The sequence below is a fragment of the Leuresthes tenuis genome, unplaced genomic scaffold (assembly GCF_036924035.1).
Source record: "Leuresthes tenuis unplaced genomic scaffold, fLeuTen1.0.hap1 SCAF_19, whole genome shotgun sequence".
Lineage (NCBI taxonomy): Eukaryota > Metazoa > Chordata > Actinopteri > Atheriniformes > Atherinopsidae > Leuresthes > Leuresthes tenuis.
Window position 1 is genome coordinate 33,276,472 of NW_027325373.1, and position 23,910 is coordinate 33,300,381.

The 23,910-nt window shown below is 40.0% G+C and overlaps 2 protein-coding genes across 2 annotated transcripts in view; both read left to right on the forward strand.

Annotated features, from left to right (window-relative positions):
- The window catches only part of marveld2a (MARVEL domain containing 2a), a 100,041-nt gene extending 79,471 nt beyond the window's left edge, over positions 1-20,570 (forward strand). The window contains exon 10 of the transcript XR_011909086.1: positions 20,557-20,570. The gene's annotated coding sequence lies outside the window, so the exon portion shown is untranslated. The remainder of the gene's footprint in view (positions 1-20,556) is intronic.
- Positions 1-23,910, forward strand: part of rasgrf2a (Ras protein-specific guanine nucleotide-releasing factor 2a) — a 53,663-nt gene that overhangs the window by 15,334 nt on the left and 14,419 nt on the right. Inside the window, exons 2-18 of the mRNA XM_072372402.1 lie at positions 768-874; positions 5,038-5,185; positions 5,402-5,491; positions 5,578-5,831; positions 8,146-8,225; positions 11,004-11,197; positions 13,313-13,422; positions 14,305-14,423; positions 14,732-14,895; positions 17,353-17,419; positions 17,501-17,637; positions 17,729-17,811; positions 18,230-18,478; positions 18,651-18,743; positions 18,823-19,328; positions 21,542-21,667; positions 21,750-21,839. Coding sequence (XP_072228503.1) covers positions 768-874; positions 5,038-5,185; positions 5,402-5,491; positions 5,578-5,831; positions 8,146-8,225; positions 11,004-11,197; positions 13,313-13,422; positions 14,305-14,423; positions 14,732-14,895; positions 17,353-17,419; positions 17,501-17,637; positions 17,729-17,811; positions 18,230-18,478; positions 18,651-18,743; positions 18,823-19,328; positions 21,542-21,667; positions 21,750-21,839 — 2,617 coding nt within the window. The remainder of the gene's footprint in view (positions 1-767; positions 875-5,037; positions 5,186-5,401; positions 5,492-5,577; positions 5,832-8,145; positions 8,226-11,003; positions 11,198-13,312; positions 13,423-14,304; positions 14,424-14,731; positions 14,896-17,352; positions 17,420-17,500; positions 17,638-17,728; positions 17,812-18,229; positions 18,479-18,650; positions 18,744-18,822; positions 19,329-21,541; positions 21,668-21,749; positions 21,840-23,910) is intronic.

The following is a 23,910-nucleotide window of genomic DNA, read 5'->3' on the forward strand; positions in this document are numbered from 1 at the left end:
TTTTACATTGGATATAAATGTGTAAAACAAGGTATATGCAGGGAATTACAAACCCCTTATTGTTATTTAGTTTATACTCCCTTTGAAATTAATAAGTTTGATCTCACAATGTTACTGTCTTCACAAAAGCCATCTGTGTCTGTTTTTTGTTATTTTCTGTGCTATTTTAATTCTCCTTAGCTCAGCTTGGAGACATGACATGAAGGAGGCTGGATATGAAAGTATGAATAAACTTTGGGGTCTAGTAGCTACAATTAACAGTTTGTTTTTTTCAAGTTTCTTATAAATATCTTCAATTACTTATGTTATGAAATGTCAAAAAGAGGGAGAATATTGTACAAAATCCAAAGATATTATTAAAATCCTGCATTTATATGACATTTTTGAATATATAACAACTTCTTTGCTTTAAAGATGTCTGGAATTTGTTTCTACGAAAGATGGTAGTGAGAGCTTGTGATTAATTCAAGTTATACAAAATATCTAGAGGCAGGTTTCTTAAACAGAACTGGCTACAGTTGAGTTTTACACCCACAAACAGAAAAACTTGAACAGCCTGCTTAAATTGGCATCAATTAGATCCAGAAACGTTTAATTAACGATAACTTAAGTATAACCACCTAAAGTAATAGATCAATGACACTTGCGTTCCACTTGGAGATTGTTAAAAGAATATTCCGACCTTATGTCAACATCTATTAAGCAGGGAGTCTTTTTTTTTTTTTAGAAAGGGTTGTTACTATTTTGTCTGTTTTCTGTAAATACAGCACTACTTCCTGGTTGTTTTTGGCCATGATGGACAGAAACCTTTGGAGCTGCGGACAGAAGAAGAGTCGGACTGCAACGAGTGGGTGGATTGCATCCAGCAGGCCAGGTACAAAGATCTCAGGAATGTTTTGTTTGCAGTGTTCTTTAAGAAAGTCAAATTAGATACTTTATTTTATTTCCATTTATGTTACGTTTAGAAGGTGAGATTGTTTCTCTCTTCCGTTCATCCTGCTCTTTTATATTTATCTGATGGCTACAGTGTATTTACACAAGATGTAAAGTTATCAGCTAAACAATAATGCTGTTAATACATCTTTTACAAGCCAGATTTGACCACTAGAACTAGTACTTTTACACATAGTATTTAATACAGTTGCTACTTAATGCTTCTTTTTCTCTATATTTGAGAAGATGAGCGATGACAGTGGATTTCATTATGAGTATTTAAATTAAACCATAAAAGAACGGTGTGTTTTCATGGCGATGTGTATAAATACTTATCACGTGTCATTTATACACATTTTAAGCTATTTGTGTGTCATTTTAAGCTGTTTAAATGTGAAATGGTTAGAGTACAGTATGGTGGAGGGTCTCCCCGTTTACACCACATACCATTAAAATGACTGTACATACTGTGAAATGGTTAGGGTTAGAGCAAAAGTACATGTCAGGACATTATTTCCACAAAATACGTAGCGTAAAAATGACACATGAAAGTACAAAATGGCGGTGTAAAAACAAGCCAAGACATTTTCAAGAGACAGGCTGAAATTGCTCTGGCAAACGACATACTGTGCCATTTTTTTCTTTAGTTTCTGGCTAAAAGCTGCTTATCGGTTGACTTAATTGTTGTTATGAAATTGCATCAGCGGCATGATGGGAAATAATCTAGTTGTGGTCTCACAAATAGTGACACTTCCAAAATCTTTAGTCTGTGACTTAAAACTCAGAAACATTGTCTTTAGATGTGAGAGGGTGTCAGACTTTAGTGTTTTAAAGATATTTTTGAAGTTGTTTTGTGTTTGGGAGGCTTTACAATAGTGAAAAAAAAGTGCAGATTAAAGATTTCTGACGAATAACAAAATCCAAAAGAGTGTAATGAAGAAAATTACTAGCCGAGACGAATGTTGAGTGTACGATGGAAAATAATGATGAAGTAAACACTTAATCTGTGTTCCGAAACCACATGAATGAAGAGAGAAGGTAAAACTCAACATAATGCTCAGAGAATGTTAGTTACAACATAAAAAGGTCTCAAAAGCCCCCAAAACAGAAAGGAAAAAACAGTTTAATGATAAAATCCTGAACCACACCAAAACACTGACAGTGCTTGATAGATACCTCTGTATTCCCATGTCACTCGAACCATTCACTCACAGACATGAAATAAGCAGATAAAATCGGGGGATTTTAAAGTTTAACTTTTTGTTTTTAAATGCTTTATTTGACTCTCTTAAAGTCATCATTTAGAGAGGAGCAGCTGAAGTTTCAGAATTACAACTTTTAAAACACAAAATACCACTTTTTTTAAGACATTTTGATGCACTTTAAGCTTTTCATGTCACGTCACACGTGATATTTGTCATTTATTAAGGCTCCAAAAGATTCTCGGCTTTAGCTTGATCAGCCTCTTCTCTCAATCACCAGATTAGTGGTTTGTTTCCTGTTATCAGCTTCCACAGAAAGCAAATTACTGTCTTATCCAAAGTCTGATCAATCTGGAGGACTGTCTGTGGTTCTACTACCACTGACAACTGGACAGGAGTCAGCCCCAGTTATAAAGGCCCACATATGCTGTGTTTTTGGTGTAAAAAGAGTGTTTTATAATGCATACCAAAAGATTAAACCAGTGGATCCCCCCTCCAAAAGAACATAGAGACCAACAAATTAATATTTCCTTTCCCATTAATCCATTCGTGACCTCTTGTGAGGGTCCTGAATTCTTCCCTCCCCACCATCATCGTGATTCTCTGTAACACTGTAAATTTCTTGGAATCTTTTAAGTCTCTATAACATCCAGTTTGGATACTTTAAAGAACTAGAATCAAAGCGTTCTGTACTGGTGATGCACATTTGACACGACTACCACTTCTGAGCGAGCGTGCGTGCGCTTAATGCTTGCAGCGGTTCACATTTAGGTCACACTGGTGCTGTATTGCCACACTGATTACATCACAGACTTGCTCTCGCCACTCGACCTCCATTTCTCTCAGCTCTTCTTCTCTGCAGTTGTGTCTCCTGTTTTTAAAATGGAAATGAGTAGAAAATATGATATATAATATTTAATTTGTTACTGTACGTGCAAATACTGTCTGTCCAGTTTGTAACAAACAGGAATTGTAATGCAAAGCTCTAAATTGTCGGCCTAAACTTTTATTTATACAAAAGAGAAGCACAACAGTAATTCAGGATGGATACAGGTACAAATTCATGATTGGGGTGAAATGTAAATGACCGCAACAAGAGAAGAGGGAAAAATAAACAATTACAAAGAAAAATGAAGTAGGAATGACATAAACAAACATGGCTGTAAAAGATAGTCGGTTAAACCAAATAATTGAAACTTGGCATAAGGCTTTAGCTGTGTGCTATTTGACTGTATCAATAGTTTATTTTCATTAATTAATTAAATTCAGTGAATGAACACAAGAGAAATCAAACCATTCGTCTCCAAAACAGCATAAATACTTCGAGGTCCACAGTTTTTGAAGGAACTTGGCTGATAGGTTGTTCAAATCTTTCTGTCCCTTCATGGGTTAAGGTTCGAGACTCGATGATGTCGAGATCAGGGCTCTGTGGGGGCCAAACAATCACTTCTAGGATTTCTTGTTCTTCTTTACGTTGGAGATAGTTCTTAATGACTTTAGCTGTATGTTTGGGGTCGTTGCTGCTGCAGAATAAGTTTGAGGCCAATCATACGCCTCGCTGATGGTTACTGCATGATGGATAAGCGTCTGCCTGTATTTCTCACCATGAATCTCCAGCCCCAAACTTGCGAGGAACCTCCACTGCGCTTCACTGCTGCCTGAAGATACCTCTGTCCAGCCTTTTGGGAACAAGCTGTCTTCTGCTGCAGCCAAATATTTCAGATTTTGACTCATCAGTCCAGAGCAGCTGCTGCCATTTTTCTGCTGCCTGTGTTTTCGTCCATAGTTGAGTCGCTTGTTTTCATTTCGGAGGTTTCCAACGAAGACTATTTCTGGCCAGACTTTTCCGGACAGCAGATGGTCGTGCCCGAATCTGAGCCGGTGATGCTACTGGACATATAAAAGGGAAATAAATTTACTTGACTGACCACTGCAACCCTTAACGTTTCTTTGTGCTTCTTCAAAAGAGATTTGAAATCTTTCCCTGGGAGAGACCATGCTGATAAAGCTATTTTCCACAACCTCACCTTGGTGGCAGACTTTGGCTGTTCCTCACCCAGTTTTAAGCCTCCTACACACTTAATAACTGTTTCAACCTCTATGTGAAACTGATGATCATTAGCACCTTGATTTTGTGTAAATGTACCTCGAAGAATTGATACTGGTTTGAAGGCAAAGGGTAGAAACACCAAATATTGATTTGAATTAGTTTCTTTTGTTTTCCACACTTTGCATTTTGTAATTTGATAAAAAAATAGACTATTTATATTTCTGAAGCATTCTCACTTAGCAGCATTTGTACTCAATTTAGCGAATGACAACAAGAGCTTCAAAACATCGCTTCTGAAATGCTGTTCTTCAGCAAAGAGACCCAAAAGAATGTGTTCAATCTTAAATTTGATAAAGAAAACCTAATTTTCTGTTTAAAATTAGGTTAAAGTCAACCCTAAAGGTTTGACAAAAGGTGCTTTACCAGAAAAGATGAATAATTGTTTAATTTTCAAGAGAACAGAAGAAAAAGTATAAACATTGAACCCATGTTTTTCAGATACATCTCTTGCACACTGTATCGATGTATATGACTCTAAACAAAAATTACAGGAGGTTTACGTATAAATATAAAATCCTCCTGAATTATATTGGTCTTTAAACACAAAAGTACCAGAACAGAAAGCTGTAAAACAAATATGGTCTCGAACTGAAGATTTAAGCAGATTTTTTACTTAATTTTTAACTTAATGATTTGTTTCAAACGGACATCTTTGTTAAGTCAAATAAAGTACTTTTGAAGGCAGAAATTCTGTTTACATACGAGAGACCAGCATGAAAAGAACGTGGAAAGTTTTGGAGAGTGTGTTGTAGTTACATATCGGCCTGTGCTCTTCCTCGTGCCCCCTGTTAGCTACTCAGACATCATCATCGAGCGCGAGATCCTGATGCAGAAGTACATCCACCTGGTCCAGATCCTGGAGACCGAAAAGGTTGCAGCCAATCAGCTTCGCACTCAGCTGGAAGACCAGGACACTGAGATCGAGAGGCTCAAAGCCGAGGTATGCATGAGCGCATCCACATCTGTGTGCACATGCATACTTAAGCACCCTCAGACGCTCATCCAGATCAAAACATGCAAATGCTTCTGGCATGACGAGGACACGCTCCTCCTGATTTAAAGCACAACATATTTGTTTTTCTGAAGCTTTGAAGTGGTTTTATGAATATTTCACCTTCTGTGCCAGTGTTGTTCTCATGGAGAGTTGTTGTGGCAGATTGTAGTGTTGAACAAGGCCAAGGAGAGGATGCTGCCTCTCCAGAACAACCAAGAGGAGGAAGACCCAGATATCAAAAAGATCAAAAAGGTACATTGTTGTGATCACTTATTTATGTGTGAAGAAACAATGTAAGGAGAATAAAGGGAGACACGAAGTGTGTTGTGACCACGCAGGTGCAAAGTTTCATGCGTGGCTGGCTGTGCCGGAGGAAATGGAAGATCATCGTCCAGGACTACATCTGCTCCCCTCACGCCGAGAGCATGAGGAAGAGGAACCAGATTGTGTTCAACATGGTGGAGGCAGAGACGGAGTACGTCCACCAGCTCTCCATCCTGGTGAACTTCTTCCTCAGGCCGCTGCGCATGGCCGCCAGCTCCAAGAAGCCTCCCATCAGTCACGACGACGTCAGCAGCGTCTTCCTCAACAGGTGAAGTCATCCTATTATTTCCCCCAGCAGTGTTTTATTACAAGAGCTAAAAGTCTGGGTGTGAGCCTGTTGGGCTCGTATCTTTGCATTTTAATCCCACTCTTTTAGTCGCGTTTGCTATCTCACTGCTGATGACCCATTTAAGAGCCTCTGGCGAGACTTCACGGATTAGTGCGGAAAAGTAGGAGTGAGACAAGATTTTAGAGTTCATGTTTAACTCATTTTCATTTGCTGAGTCCTCAGATTCTTTTTGAGGCTGACCAACAAGCTTTTAACTCAAAGTAACACCCACAGGAATTTGGTTTCAGAGGACGGATTCAGTTCATAAGACTTGCTGCTGGTCACTTGAAAACAGGAAGTAAGACAATAACCTACGTATAGAGGAGAATGCGGAACTACCTAATATATTTAGTTTTTGGGGAAAGAAAACTACAACATATTTGATTTGTTTTAAAATAAAAGCAATATACACATGTCTGCGACATACAAACACAGAAACAGGTTTCAATGACCTATGATTTTTCCACATTTGGACCATAAGTGGTCGTAATAACTTGTTATAACGTACTGCCGAAGCACTTTTGAATGTAATTAATTCAAATCATTTTTTTCAACAGTATATAAGGAAAAAACAGAGTTCAGTTTGTTCAGTTCTAAGAGGCTCTAAAGTGAATATTTGTTCTGAGCTCCTTTATTCTTCAACACAGCCTGAACCCTCTTAGACAAGCTTTCAGTCATTTCTTTAAGTAGTCTTCAGAAATAGTTCTCCAGGCTTCTTGAAGGACATCCCAAAGCTCTTCTTTGGATGTTGGCTGCCTTTTGTTCTGTTCTCTGTCAGATGATCCCACGCTGCTTGAATAATGTTGAGGTCCGGGCTCTGGGGAGGATTCATCCCTCCATAAGACCTGTTGCCACTGATTTTCAGTCCACTTCTTGTGTCATTTGACATAGCTCAGCCTTTTCTCCCAGTTTCCCTTCCTTAAGAATGGCTTCTTGACAGCCACCCTTCCATGGAGACCATTTCTGATGAGGCTTGGGCCAACAGTAGATGGATCAGCTGAAGGTCCAGATGCATCTCTCAGGTCCTGTGTCAGGTCTTTGCTGGATTTTTTCCTCTTTCTTAAGGACATCACTTTCAGATACTGTTCATCTGCCTTAGATTGTTTTTTAGTCCTGACACTTGTCCAGTTTCCTCGAATGTTTTAAGGACACACTGCACACAGTCGAGTTTTAAATATTAACTTGGAATTAACCAGTAAAGATAAGACAAATATTAATGCTGGGCTTTTCAAAACAAATGTGAGGCTACTTGGAAGAAATGTTAGAGGGTTTTTTCCACTCTTTCAGTTACACACTCTGTTCTCCTCTTTTACCAATAAACAGTTTGTGTGTATACTACCATACTACCACTCCCTGGAGTACATTTGAAACTTTATTAGTTTTTTTCCTGTGTTGATGTGTGTTCAGGAATTCATGTATTATGTACATTTTACTGCCAAGTTGCCCTTTTTCTTACTTTTACTCCTTCTTTATTATTGTTACTTACATGTGTTTTACAAAGCTAACTTAACTTCTATCCATCCATTTTCTATACCCACGTAATCCGTCTTAATAGTCGCGTGGGGAGCTGGAGCCTATCCCAGCAGTCATCGGGCGAGAGGCGGGGTGCACCCTGGACAGGTCGCCAGTCCATCACAGGGCCTAACTAAATTTGTGTCACTTTTTAATTTTAGCTTCATGCTAAGTCAGTAGACTTTATTCTGCAAATGTTAGTTTGATGCAACAAAAGTTGCAGTAAAATTGAAGGGGAGCCTGCAGGTTCTGTGGGACCTCATGCAAATACTGCAGGACCGGGCTGTAACAGTGAGAAATCCAGCCAGAGACGGACTTAGAAAACAGTTCTTCAGATGACTCTACATCCAAAAACTCTTAAATCCACTTAAAAATCTGTTGCAAGTTTAGAACACTGAGAACCTTTTAAAATATGGAGTGCTATGCTTTGTCAATGATTACACCAACAAAGCATGTTGAATTCCTAGCTGCACCTCTTAGAGAAATCCAGTTTGGGGAACTCATGGGTAATGTAGTATTTTAACCCTTCTGCCTGAACTAATCCTGATTTTTCAGAGTTAACCTTTTGTTTATGTCACAGCTATGAGTTTGATGGCCCGCTGCTTATATACGGTTTATTGTGACTGCAGATCATTTCAGTCTAAATGTTGAATTATGTTTTCCACATTTTGAATATTGTGACAACCCACTTCGTTTTACTAAACTAATTTAGAATAAACTAAAACCTTTTCTTTGTCTCCAGTGAGACCATCATGTTTCTGCATGAGATCTTCCACCAAGGGCTGAATGCTCGGATCGCCAACTGGCCGACTCTGGTCCTGGGTGAGTCCTCTTAATGCAGTTATCATATTGTGAACCATTAATTCCTGTGTGCCTTACCATAAGGACGGGTTCCCGTGTATGTGTCAGGGCCACAGGACACAAATGCAGGGTCAAAAAGTGTTTATTGATAATCAACAAGGTGGAGGATCTCCAGACAGAGCAAAGCAAAAGGGCTGTGAAACTCCTGAAGCACTCTCCTCAATAACCATGGCTGAGGAGGGTGCAGTTATGAAAATGATCAAAAACAAAAACTCTCTCCACTCTCGGAGGAAAACCGAAAGGGCTATTAAAGATCACAAATAAACTTTCACGCTCTCCTAACGAGACGGACTTAAACAAAAGAAGCTCACTCTTGAAAACAGAGGCACTATGAAACTTAAACCATTAACTATGAACTATGAGCTCACCTTTAACGGCGGCGCAAAGATTTCTAAAATAAAACACAAAATCGCTCCACTAGTGGAGGCACTATGAAACATTAATCAAAACCGAACGCAACGCTCCTCTAATGGAGGTGTCTATAAAACAGTTAACAAGAACAAAAGACGCTCCTTAACGGAGGAACAAAACAGACTTACCGTGGTAAACTGGAGCTAAAGAATAAATGAATCTCAAGGAATCTGTGGCTGTGGATTTCTGTGGACAAGATGCGAGAGTGAGGCTCATGACAAGAGGCAGCACACTGGCACAAGACAAGGGTATTGTGCCAGTGTGCATATGCAGCTCCTATTTGAGCACATTAGGAACCATGAGGAACAGGTGGACGCTTGACACAGAAGGAAGGGCAATGTACCTGAAACGAGAGGGAAGCTAACATTTCAAAATAAAACAGGAAATGACGTTGAAATGACGAGACGAGACATGAATCAAAGAATAAATCGTGACAGTATGCATTTCAGGCGTGAACAGTCTCACTTCTCATTCAGTTGGGAAATGTCTTGCTGCATTGAACTCTGGGTCTGTTGCTTTTGCTTTTGCTGGAACTAATGTTTACGCCACTGTTTCTGTCGGATTAAGCTAGCTTACCACGGTTCTACCAGCACAATGATGACTCAGTCACTTAAAGGAGCAGTGTGTAATAATTATGGTGATTTATTAACAGAAATGGAATATAATACATATAACTATGTAGTTAGTGCTATATTGTCACCCTATGAAATGAGTCATTATGTTTTTATTACTTTTTGCCTTTTTTTTTTTACATATATAAAGACTTACCAGAAAGGACAACAGTTGTGTCGCCATATTGATTACAGGGGCCTAGAAGGGACAAAGGGTGGTGCAAGCTCGATTTGCCGCTACTTTGCAGACGATCAGCCTATCTGATTAAACAAACGTTTTCTCCGTGTCCCCGTTGAAAACAGTTGATTCATGTGAGTTTATGCACCTAAACTACTAAGTAGCTTTGTTAGCTGGACAGTCATGTTACGGAGATCAGCTGATTTCAAAGTGTAACGTCATACTAAGAGGCTTTGAAGGTAATGTCAACCAGACACAACATGTTGCCTGCTAATGCTATCCCTCAATCAGACTAAATACAAACAGCCTTTAGCCTTACGTAGCTAATATTAGCTTTTATTACCACGCAGTTAGCTACCTGGGGTCCACAAAACACTAATAGAATGCAGAACAACTAACAGTGACATTCCTGCAAGTTAATTTTTCACAGAATATCTAACCAAATGTAACATCTATTTTTAATTTATATCTCTAAAAGTTACCTCAGAACTTGAGAAGGTGGTTTCACTCGATGGAGAAGACATCATGACACATTTGAGTGATGGACGTGTTGGGTAGTGTGTAGTGCATGCAGCCTCAGGCCACCTTAGTTTCTCCAAAGCCTGGAGTGTTGTGTTCAATGCACAATCAGAAATGACAGAATCTAGCGAATACTGTTCAAACGCACTCGGAAATGACAGAATCTGACAAACAACGGAACTTCTACATTGCTCCTTTAACCATCGCAAAAACGTTGCACTTTGGGAACAAAAAGACTAGATGGAAAGACAACGAAAAATAACTGGTTTTGTTGTACCTAAACGCTCATGTGACAGCAAACGACAGGAACAAATAACTGCTTTGGTGACAAGTCATCGTTAAGCTCACATTATTTGACTTTAAGTGGTTTGATTAGTTTACCTAAAAAAAATCACTTAAAATGCTCACCCCTATTCTGTAGAGAATTCTGTATTCTGTAGCTTGTAGAGAAAGTCTACAATTAACCACATTTTTGGGACGTGTCTTGTGCCGATAAACGTTGGCAAAACGGAGTTGGGTCCGTGCCAATGGCAGGTTTTTCGAGCCTGAGTCATCCTGTGTGCCCCCTAATGGATTCCTCTAGTAACAGATGTAGTACACAGACAAGTGTGTTGACAATTAGGCCCAAAACGAAACAAGTTGCTTACGTGAACGTGTGATTAAAAAGCAAGCATATTCCCATCCTAACTGCTGTCAGCATATTTGTGAATTTATGTATATTTCTTGTATGTTCATCCCATATTTGATAGATGCAGTGAATATAGTAGACATGGTTTGAACCAGGAACTGCTCTGGTTGTTTGTGTCACTATGATTCAGTGTCCATCCCAACTCTAAAAATGTTTAAGTTTAGCTTGACTTTCAATTAAAATGAAATCAAAAGCTAACTAAAACTAAATCGGTCTGGAAGTTTAGTGTAAAAATAAATAGAAGACCACTGATTGTGTTATTGTCCATAACTCTGAGACATTTTTACTTCAATGTTAGTATTAATGACTTGTGTTTTGTTTTTCTCTCACAGCGGACCTGTTTGACATCCTTCTGCCCATGCTGAACATTTACCAGGAGTTTGTGCGGAACCACCAATACAGCCTCCAGGTGTTGGCAAACTGTAAGCAGAACCGAGACTTCGACAAGCTGCTGAAACAATATGAGTCCAACGCTGCCTGTGAGGGGCGCATGTTGGAAACGTTCCTCACCTACCCCATGTTCCAGGTGCTGCACTCTTTTTACATCAAACACTGAAAACCTTTCAAAAAGTTAGTCCCTAAAAGTCCCTCAAATCAGTTTTGACGTTAAAATGTTTTTACGCGGTAATTCTCAGATTTTATGTAAAATATATATATACGCGTTTTCATGTGGCTCAAAAAGAATGAAATGTTCGTGCATTTGGGTCTAACGAACTATGACGAACTATGAGGTGTATGTTGGCAGAACTGAAGCAGATTGTTGGCTTGATCAGATCACTGGAGCTGACCAATAAGGGGAAAGTGAGCTTTTTAAAAATTTTTACAGAAAACTTTTGATTATATCTAAGCTTTTTAACATTTTGGAAGATCTTCTATAAGAAACACAATTAAATATAAAATCAATGACAAAAATAATAAAAGTTTTTATCCAAAAGTAGTACGTGTTGTCCTCCTCACAATTTTAACATCTCAACTAAACCTGTTGAACAATATAATGTAACTTTATTTGTCTAGATTTGTCACTAAAAAATACATGAGAATCAAATCCTATAGTTGGTTTAGATAACTAAGTTTTAGATAAACTCCATATCATTAATGGCAAGGCAAGTTTATTTGTAAAGCACAATTTGTACACAACGCAATTCAAAGTGCTTTACAGCTACATAAAATCACAAGAAGGCAAATAAAATCATTCCATAAAACATTTAATTAAATGAATTAATTAAATTAAAAGCAATGAGTGCAGATAAAATATTTTCAGTTGTCATATGCACAGCTAAATAGAACTGTTTTCAGCCTGGATTTAAACATTGTCAGAGTTGAGGCCTACCTCGCATCTTCTGGAAGACTGTTCCAGATTTTAGGAGCATAAAACTGAAACGCAGCCTCACTTTGTTTAGTCCTGACTCTGGGCACCAGCAGGAGACCCCTCCCTGAGGTTCTCAGAGTCCGAGTTAGTTCATATGGCTCTAACATGTCAGCGATGTACTTTGGCGCGAGACCATGAAGAGACTTGTACATGAGCAGAGCTGTTTTAAACACTCCTTTATTAAAGTTCCCATAAAACTGCTACCAGAAGGTGATTTCTTTGTGAATATGTGTGTTTCCTGGAACAACAGGAGCTAGGGAAGCTGCCCCGCCCAAAAAGCCCCGTCTGATTGGTCAGCTGCAGTGGCCTGATCAAGATCTGCCCACCACTCTCTAACTGCTATGCCTAAATGATCATAATTTTCCGGACTGTTACCAACTCTAAAATACAGTTAAGAATTTTGTCATTGTTCTGCCAAATGATGACTTGCTGACACTTTTAAACATCAAATTGCATTTTCTGGAGACTTTAATTGCCCCGATTCCTTTTTTTACTTACATTTTTGTAATCTGCCAATGATGTGGAGCCCAATTATGTCTTTTAGGTAGTTTTTTGAGTGGTTTAGATACAATAATAATTACGAATGGGAATCGAGAACCGTTTTTTAAAGAGAACCGGCTCCCAGTAGTTCGATTTCGTGGAATTCCACGGAATCGTTAATCCACGATCCCGTTTATAAGTTCTGCTAACGTCCGACACATTTGGAGGGGTGGTGGTCACTGATTGTAACAATGTTAGTGACATACTGTATGAATAATTTCTATCTGATATTAACATTTAGTTGACGAGGACTGCAAGAGTGAGTCAGGATCAGAGGCAGGCTCCTACATACCTGTAGCTACGCCATTCATCGAGGCAAGGAAGAGTAAAATAACAGAGGCGGAAATAGATAAAATGTTGCATGCAATGGTGCATACTTGAAATTAAAGTGTTACTGTAACCAAAGCCAGTTGTACTATATATAACTGAATCTATAAGAATCTATAAGAGGACTGATCAGAATTGCTAGATAACAATCGTAACAATTCCCATCCTTAATAATAAGAACAATAGCACCTTGAGTTTAGTGCAGCAGAAGTGACCTAAAGGTAGTGTAACCCCCTATTATTATTATAGCCTTATAATTCTAATAAACTTAATTAACATGTTATTTAGTAAAGCAGCTCAGATTACTTTTGCTGCAATAGCTCAAGTTATTGCAGTCTAAAGTTCAGTTAAATTTAACACTCTTTATTTCATCATATATGTTTTACCTTTGTTACTTTATTTTAGATTCCACGATATATCATCACTCTCCACGAGCTGCTGGCGCACACGCCTCATGAGCACGTGGAGCGTAAGAGTTTGGAGTTTGCAAAGTCAAAACTGGAGGAGCTGTCAAAGTAAGTGTGTGCACGTTACAAGACTCTTTATGATAAGAATCTTTACGTATATGTAAGAAGCCCAGTTATGAGATGTTCATGGATCATATGATGAATACTAGTCTTCTGCTGTGTGTACTGCATTTTCTGATGTTATCAGGCACTATCCCAAACTTTTTTCGAGGGGTTTTGTTGGGAAAACAATGTCCTGGTCCTTTGACTCAGGACTTCTCATTTCAACACTTGAAGAAAAACACCTTCAAAGTTACTTTTATCAAAAAGCACAGAAGTCGAAAAAGCACCAGAGTTGGGCAGAGCTCAATACAGTGGAGTTTATTTAGGAAAAAGGAACAAACCTGAGTCTTCCCCTGGGGAAAAAAGACTGATTTTACAGTTGCATTGAGCAGGCTTTTATTCTCTCATTTTGTGGTAAAGCCCCGCCTTTCCTTTTAAAAGATCACACCCAATGCTTTCCCTCTATTGGTTTAACTGTCGGCCAGCATCTTAAACTTCTTCTGTGTGAGTTAATGGTGTCACATATGTTCTGACACCAACAGCAGCAGACAAAAGAATGAAAACACTGATAAATGATTAAATGTAATAAAATTTAATTTGTACACATTATGGGTAATTATTATGCACACTTTTAACATGTTCAAAGAACATTTCATCATAAAAATGAGTTTAAAGTCATGGAAATCAAGTAGCCCAAATGTGCATGAACCGTGTATTAAATAACATTTTTATGTGGTTTTTGAGCTCAACTCTGCAAATATAGTAAAGTTTGGGTTGCTGAACAGCTCAAACATCTCTCGAAATTCAGGAACAAACATAAAAAAACAGGATGCATACACTCATGCTTTGCATCTAAGGACGTTGGCTGATGACTGTTCATGCCGTCAGGATGATGCACGATGAGGTGAGCGACACGGAGAACATCAGGAAGAATCTGGCCATCGAGAGGATGATCGTCGAGGGCTGCGACATCCTGCTGGACACGAGCCAGACATTCGTCAGACAAGGTGAACTTCTGCGCCTCAGTTTGTCCAAAAAAAAACTTTGGCCCAGTCACAGTTCCTCCAGTCTACCCGACCACTTCGCCCTCCCCTCTGTTTTACAGGAGTATTAAGGTCCCTCTTTTCTTTTAGGGATTAAATAGTAGTAGATGTCTAGTCCTTCAACTGTGGATGGTTCAATGACCACTAATGACTGATAGTCAAAGAAAAGGAGCTCCTCATCCTTGTAAAACAGAAAGGAGGACCAAATGGAGGAATTAGGGTTTGGTCTTTGTTCCATCATTATTTAAATACTCCTTTTCCTTTGTGAGCAGGTTCTCTCATCCAGCTGCCATCCAGCAGCGAACGTAGCGTGCTCAGTAAGGTCCGGCTGGGTTCCCTCTCCCTGAGGAAGGAAGGAGAGAGGCAGTGTTTCCTGTTCACCAAACACTTCCTCATCTGTACGCGGACATCTGGAGGGAAGCTTCACCTGCTGAAGGTGAGCTTCACCTGTTCACAAACTATTTGTCTTCTTTGTTTAAGCTTAATGGCTCCATTAAAGTCAATGAAGGACCAGACAGGAGAGAAGATGCTGAGGAACATCACCCAGCAGCCTGGATTTATAGCAGTACAAATAAAATGATGGTTCAAGGGTCTTATAAGGCAGCATGAACTGTAAGCTTTATCAAAAAGGTCTCACAATCCTGAGAAATTGAGTAGTTATCTCTGCTTTTTAGATGCTGAGATTTGTCTGTTAAACACCTTGATTGATTAATCGATCCATTAATTAATCAATAGATCAGCTCAGATTAAACAGAGCTTGTTGTAGCCCACAGAAGCACACCAAAAGTATTAAATATTTACAGATTCCAGTTTTGAAATAAATTATTAACATTATATTGTATACATTACACTCTTCTGATGGGTATTTTATGATGATTACCGTAAATTCTGGACTATAAGCCGCTACTTTTTCCCAGGCTTTGAGCACTGCTCCTTATAATACGGTGCAGCTAATGTTCTTTTTTTTTTCTTTTTTTCATGCCGCCAAAAACGTTTTACCTCGTAACATTATCCATCCATTCATCCATTTTCTTTACCCGCTTAATCTGTTGGTCGGGTCGCGGGGGGGTACACCCTGGAAAGGTCGCCAGTCCATCACAGGGCCACACAGAGACAAACCACCACACACACCTTTTAGAGACACCAATTAACCTAACATAAATTAACCTAACATGCATGTTTTTGGACGGTGGGAGGAAGCCGGAGTACCCGGAGAGAACCCACGCATACATGGGGAGAACATGCAAACTCTACACAGAAAGGCCCCAGCCCCCAGTTGAACCCTCTCGCTGTGAGGCGATGGTGCTAACCACCACACCACCGTGCAGTCCCCTCGTAACATTAGATCAATAAAATTAACGAATAGTTCACAGTGGCCAACACACTTACACTACTACTAAATCGGTCATTTGTACTCACCCTCAATATGGAAAACAAACAAAGAAATTGCTTAATTGAATCTTTTAAATTGAAAGCTTTTAAATTAAAGGTGATCAATCTGAGATGAGATTGTGAGAGCGAAAACGAAGAGACTGAAGTGAGTGACGAAGTTCTGAGGCTGTTCAATTTGGACACTGAAGAAGATGACTTTGATGGTTTTAGTGCCAGGAGGAAGATGAAGCTGATCAATGACTTTTCCTGGTAGGCTACTGTTTTTTTAAAGTTTTTTTTTACCAGCCGTGTTACAGGCACTGTTCGAAAAAAAAGCATTTACGCCACTTATTTGTGCCTTACCGATATGTATTTAAGTGAAATAAAGCATTTGCAGTATGTATTTGTTAATGTAACCATAGGCATTTAATTAAAAGTTTAAAAATCCTCACGTGTAACATCTTTTTGTGTAAATATCTCATAATACAATGAGGCCACCCGCGGCTTAATAATCTGGTGCGGCCTATACAAGTAGAAAATGGATTATCTTTTTAAAATAAGAGGGTGCTGCTTATATTCAGGTGCGCTCTATCGTCTGGAATTTACGGTAATTTAGTCAAAATGTCAGCTCAGTGTAAGCACTCCAGTGGGGAGTGGGAGATGTACTAAAATTTGTAAAACTACCACGTGAAAAATTAGCCAGGTGTTGGTGGGGATCCTCAGTTCTCTATAACTATGTATGTATTCAGAATGAACCCTATGAGCATCCTCTGATTGTAGTTTCACCTGAAACTTCAGCCCTCTGAGGAGGTCCACAACACTGTGACCTGCATGACACGCTGTCGGATTTTTACAAAATGAATCCACTTACACAGTAACTCCTGTTCATATGTGTACAGTCCTGTAAGAACCAATATACGACTTGTTTAAATTTGGACAAACCAAATGTGTAAGAATAACCTCAACATAATCCTGCTGGTTGAGAGCAAAGTGCTTTGCTGGCAAATGGTATGAGATCTTTACTGTTAGATATGATGGAGCTTGGTTATTCAGAGCTTTATATGAGAGAGGAAGAAGTTTAGATTTTACTTTGAATTTTACAGGAAGTCAGTGAAGAGAAGTTAAAACTGGAGAAATATGATTTGTCCTGCTAATTCTCATCAGAACTTGTGTATCGGATCAGCTGAAGGTGACTTTCTGATAATAAAAAAAAAACAACTTTTCTTCAGCCTAAAAGATGCACAAACTTGTTTTATTGCATCATTTGTGGTGTAAGATGTTCCTAATTTAGACAACAATATGGAGAGGATGATAAATGATGTGTGAAACATTAGAAAAAACATCACTTTAGTCTAAAATAAAACTAAAGTTTCTTCAAAACGAGCCTATTTTTAGGCACAAATGCTGTCACATCTCAGTTGGGATAAAATCAAGGAGGATTTTCTTTGTTCTCTCTGAGACATACAGAAGAATCAAAAGCAACAAAAATAACTGAATGTGACTTCTGACTCTGCATTAACAGCAGGGAGGAACGTTGTCTCTGATTGAGTGCACTCTGATTGAGGAACTAGATGCCAGTGATGAGGACTGTGAGTATCTTTGTGCAGATTTTGCCTCTTTTTACTCTAAGTTCAGTTTATTTAAGTTTAGTCATTGTTCTTTTTGTGTAGATAATGCAGCAGGTCAAGGCTTCAGTCACCTGGAGTTTAAAATCATGGTGGAGCCTCCAGACGGTCAGAACTTCTCCGTCGTCCTCTTGGCTCCATCCCGCCAGGAAAAAGCTGCATGGACCAGCGACATCAGCCAGGTGGGAGCTCAAAGCTGCAGCGATAGATTTGAGCCAATCTTCCTGTAACCAGCGCTCATGCTGCTGTTTGCCTGTTTTCTTTCTGTTTCAGTGCATTGATAATATCCGCTGCAACGGCCTGATGACCAGCGTGTTTGAGGAGAACTCCAAAGTTTCTGTACCGCACATGATCAAGTAAGAAAAGAGGATTTCTGATAGAGTTAGAAGCATATAAAACATGACAAACACAGAATGATACAGGTTGCAGGTTAGGTCTAATGAGGGGAGGTGTTCTGAGGTTTCTGTGGTTGTTTAAGGTACAGAGGGAAACACCTGCTCTGAAAGCATTTGGTAGCCACAAATAAGAAAACAGAAAACAACTGGACTGACATTAGTTGTGTTGGTACGACATCATCCCTGGCAGCAAATGACTGACGCTAAACTACATATTTGCAAATCACCTTTAAGTCTTCAGTGTGGATCAATGACATCAGAGCTAATGGCTAAAAATTGTTTGGAAGTCCTTAGTGTTAACTAACTATCTTGATTTGATAAAACAGAATAAATTCTGGAGCTTAGAATGAACAGAATGAACGTGATGATTTCTGCGAAGGTCTGATACCCGGCTGCATAAAGATGACGTCGACATTTGCTTCAGCAAGACGCTGAACTCCTGCAAGGTCCCGCAGATCCGTTACGCCAGCGTGGAGCGCCTTCTTGAGCGCCTGACAGACCTGCGCTTCCTCTCTATAGACTTCCTCAACACCTTCCTCCACACTTATAGGATCTTCACCACCGCTGCCGTGGTCATCGACAAGCTGGCGGACATCTACAAGAAGCCGTTCACCTCCATTCCTGTGAGGTGCGTGTTGTCGTGTGAAAGGTTTCCAGATGTTCCTGAACCCAACGTCAGACTTCATCGTATTCATCATTGTCATCATCTTTTCCTTCTCAGTCCATCCTGTCGTTCACTCCATCTTATCTCATTATTCACCTCCCTCTTCATCTTCCTCCCTTTCCTATCACTGCCCCAGGATCGAGCAGCACTCGTATGACCGTCTGTCCATCATGTCCCTCTGTCCCGACTACAGTTTGAAGATCACACAGCTCGCTAAGGACCAGTCCAAGTAAACACCATCAGTAGGACTGGTGATTCAATCCTGCTTCTCCTCATCAGAGCATATTAATTTTACTCGTTTCTTTTAGGTCTCTGGAGCTTTTCTTCGCCACCAACCAGGGCACCTGGGGAGCTGACCACTTGAACAACAAGTCTCCGCGGCTTTGTCGCAAGTTTTCCTCCCCTCCTCCTCTCTCCATCCCCTCTCGGACCTCCTCCCCCGTCCACTGCCGCAAGCTCTCTCTCAGCTCCCCAGTCAGCCTGAAAGTGGGTGCCTTGGATCTGTCCACCACACCCACCAACTCTGCAGCCAACTCCCCCACCTCCAGCCACAGCCCCTCCATCTCCTCTCCTCCTCCCTGCTCAAACAGGTCGTCCTCTGGCTTCTCCTCCCCTCCGCCCACCACCACACGCTCTCCCAGCCTCCCACAGGCCTCTGGGGTGTCCTCACCGCCTCCCATCTCCAAAGCCCCACTGGACCTCAGCCGTGGTCCCAGCTCCCCAGAGCTGAGTCCAGCTGCAGGGGAGGACGTCAGCGGGGAGCTGCCTCGCTTCGACGCCTTCTGTGGGAAGCTGAGGCGCAGCATCCGCAGGGGTGAGTTAAACATGATTCACTATCTGCCTCTTCCAAATGAGCCGCTGTTGTGAAATTATGCTTTAAATACAGTGGAACATTTGTAGCAGCTACTTCAGACACTGATTTATGACTGATACTACACCAAAATCTGACAAACCAAACACAGTGACTTGCATAAATGGGTCAACATTACCCAACAGAGTAATAATCATGCCCTTAGATCAGCATCTGGCAACAGCAGTCAGCTTTTTCACTCCAAATTCAGCAGTGGAGCACCAGATCAGAAAATCTCTGGCAGGAAACCATAGAGAGAGAACATGAAGCGATAAATAGAGCCTCTTATGTGGCAGCCAGTGTGCCTCCAAAGAGGAAAATAACATGTAGCGGATAAAAAAAGAGAGCCCTCCAGTTGCACCCAAAATAGCAGCCTGTGACCCACAAGTTCAGATATGCAAGAACAACACACCGTCTGGCAGTCATGCATGCTTTCAAATACAGTTTTTTAATACTTTTTAGGTAATTTTTTAACAAAAAATCTTACAGGAATGCAGTTTTAATAGCAAGTGTACACACAAAGCAGACATTTTGGGTAATTTTGGGGCTCTCTAATATGCTAGAAAACATTTAAAAATGTTAATGACTCATCCTGCACTGGTATCTAATTAAACACTGTTTTAACCTGCATTGGTGGGCGGAGCTTGATCAGGCCACAGGACAGAACAATCAGAGCAGACCTGGCTTTTTGGGTTTGTATCTTGATCTCTAACCTGAGATTTCTTGAAGGTTCATTATGTGCCAGAAGATCTGAGATTAAATCGTGTAAATCTTCATAAACCAATGGCAGTATTTTAGAATAAACTCTCTGATGGACAGGAATTGTAGTGTAGAGACCTCAGATGGAGGATTACGATCCACTTTTCTGGTCTCAGTGACAGCTCTGAATCAGCTGTCTGATCATCTTTTAGGCAGTCCAGGAAATACTCTGTAAGAGTCATCAGGTCTGCTGGAGATAAATGCATGGAACACCTGTTCTAAACCACTCTGACACCCTTGATTAATCCTTGAAACATTCTCCAGGTGATAGTCGGTGAGAACTGGGGATCCCCACCTGACTCATTTTTCACTGCGATAGTCAGTCTTCATAACTGCCTTGATATGTCTGAAGTTCCAGTCTGAGTCCATAATAACACCCAGATTTCTGCCCTGATTTGTGGTTTTTAACATTACAGACTGAAGATGAGCTCAGATTTTTAACTGTTCATCTTTGGGCCCAAAGACAATGAGCTCTGTTTTGTTTTTGATTAACTGCCTTTGTTCATGGCACTAAATTAGTGTTTGTGAGGGATTATAATCCCAGAATTATAATTCCTGAGTCTGGTTCTGCCAGAGGTTTCTTCCTGTTAAAAGGGAGTCGTTCCTTTCCACAGTCGCCACAGGCACGCTCAGGACGGGAGATTGGACTGAAGACACGCTTCGGTGCAATCTGTTGGTTTCCTTAGCTAGGATATTAATTTTTTAAATTGGCTCTATATGAATTAATTGGATTATGATTACAATGAATTGAATTCCAATTGGCTTGAATTGGACTATATTACTTAAGTGCCTTGAGATGACAATTGTTGTAATCTGGCGCTATATAAATAAAATTGAATTGAATTGAATTGAATTATAGATTTGTGTGTCATCTGTGTCGTGTGTTGTGGACGAGACCCTGACTGGAAAATGTCAACAGTTGTTAACTGTTGTGGTTTGGCTTCAAAGACGTGACCTCAATTTTTTCTTTGTTTAACTGAAGGAAATTTTGGATAATACATTTAATTTTTCCAGGTACAAATGTTTGCACGGGATTATAATCCTCTGGTGATGCAGATTTATGTCGTCCGCATAACCGTTGTAGTATACGTTGTTGCTTTGCATAATCTGAGCCAGTGGGAGCATGTAAATCTTGAATTAAAGAGACCCCAGAATTGAACCCTGAGGGGACTTCACATGCCATTTTGTGCGATCAGATGCATGATTACCTATAGATACAAAGTGAACCTTTAATGCAGATGTTTATTCCTTCAGTTCCTGTAAAAAATAATCACCTGCCTTCATCTCTGAGCACTTTTCTGGACTCATATTCATGTGCTTAAAGACTTAAATGAGCTTTATAAGGGGTTCTTTTTCTTGTTTTCTGTCTTTAATATCAGACGGTGCATGTTTTAGTTGTAACTTTTGTTCCCCTACAGCTGTGCTGGAGTCAGTATCGCTGGACAAGTTTATACCTGAATCACCATCTAGCAGCGAGCCGGGCGACTTGTCTCCCTGCCGCTCGCCGTCAACGCCGAGGCATTTACGCTACCGACAAACAGGAGGTACAAAGTTCACAAATAAGCAGATACGCATTAAATTTAACAGACCGAGCAGGCTGGTTTTAATGCCTCTGGTTTCTTGCAGTCACATCAGGGGAGAACTCTCGCTGCACCATGTCGCCTGCGTCAGCGTTTGCGATCGCCACGGCTGCTGCCGGGCACAGCAGCTCGCCAGGTGAGCATGTCTACTCTTAAAGGTCAAAACACAACAGGTAAGAGATGGAGTGCTGGGCTTGTTGTTAATTTAATTACTGTTAGGAGGCAGTTAAGAGAAGGACAGAGCCACCCCTGCACCCTTCAAAATTGGGACAGGTCCATGTTTCCCACTGTGAAGCATCCCCTCTTCTTTTAACTTTGTCTTGCTGAAATATGCAAGGCAGAGATGCAGGCTTTGAACTGAGAGCTGATAACAAGCTGGATGGTCCCTCACTCTAGTCTGGAGGACGCAGCGTCCATGACAAAATTTCAGGTCCATCTGATCCATCTGCCCACAGAACAGTTTTCCTCTTTGCCTCAGTCCATTTTAAATGAGGTTTGGTCCATAGAATACAGCAGTGTTGCTGGATCATGTTCACATATGGCTTCTTATCTGCATTATAGAGCTTTAACCTGCATCTGTAGATGTTACTGAGAGCTGTGTTCACAGACAATGACTCCTGGAAGTGTTCCTGAGTCCATGCAGTGATTTCCAGGACAGAATCAGGTCTGTTTTTAATGCAGAGCTGCCCTCGGGTCACAGTGATGTCTCCAGATTCTCAGAATCTTTCGATGATATTTCGATGATATTTTGTTCTGTAGATGATGGAAAAAGAGGACAATTATCCTGAAATTACAATTATCCTGAAATTATCCACAAATTGTAGACTCAAGTTTTTGCAGGTTGTTCAACGCTGTCCATCTTTACTTCTGAGAAACTCTACTTCTCCAAGGTGCTCTTTTCATTTACTGACCTGTTGCTAATTAACCTAATTAGTTGCAACATGTTCCTCAAGCGGTTTCTTTTTAGATACACTTACTTTTCCAGCCTTTTGTTGCCACTGTCTCAAAAAGAAGTCATATGTGAACGTGATCCAGAAACTCTGCCGACTTCTCTGGACCAAAGCTTATTTAAAATGGACAAAGTGGAAAACTGATTCTGGACTTTTCATCAGCTGAAAACACGTACATGCATGTATCCCAACAAAGAGCAACAAACTCAGAAAAGTGTAAACAGAAACAAGTATTCTCACTATTTGAAGAATAACCGTCGTCCCACAAGTGATTTAAAAATAGGACAGACACACAGGACATCGTTTATGAAAAGTGAAATGCAGGGAAATGCCAACTGTTACAGGTAAGAGAGAAAACTAAGTATCTTGGTGTCTTAATCTTTAACATGGATAAACATTTTAAGGCATAGAATACAGGTGTAAAAACAAACAAAAAAAAAACAAAGTCAAATCTATAAAATGAGATTTTAAAATCCTTCCTGTCTTCCATCTCTTTCCTTCTGTTTTGCTTTTCTCTGCCAGTTCATCCTCTTCTTCTTTCTCTGCCCCACTTAAAAAAATGAATTTACTTTACTTTAATTAATCTCCTTTAGTCTCCTTTTAATTCAGATAATAATTAAAAGCTCTGTGCTTTATGTCAAGTCTTTGTGAATCCACTGCAATAAATGAGGGTAAAAGAGAAGCTGACTTGGCTTTTTGACATCTTTCTGTGCACCTCTTTCCCTCTGTGAGGACAAACATGAAAACCAGAGAATTTATAATCTAATAAAACATTATTCAAACTAAAAATAAGGTTATATATCTGTGGAAAATACAAGACATTTGTAAAGAGTGAGGGTTTGATCCAAAACTTTAGCTCAGTTGTCGATGAAAGTATCGACATGTACTTGATACTTCAGTTCGTGAACTCGTCGTCTGCTTCCCGCCCATTGAGGATCATCTACGTCATGCATGCTGCTGATGGAAAGGTTGCACAGAACAGAAGAAGACGACTAAATAAAAGGGGTCTAAGCAGCTCGGACTTTTATCAGACCGATAAAGATGCAAAGACAGAGGTTAATCTACATCTGCAATAACATTTTAATCATTTGATTCAAGATGTTAAAATTTGCCAAATAATCTACATTTTATCTCTTTTCCCAACACCTTTAACACATAGTAAACCTTAATAAATTGGTCTGTTATGCAGTGAAGTTGTCTTTTCCCATGTGTTGTTTTTTCAGATTTACCCATGATGCTTCTGTCTGTTGTAGATTT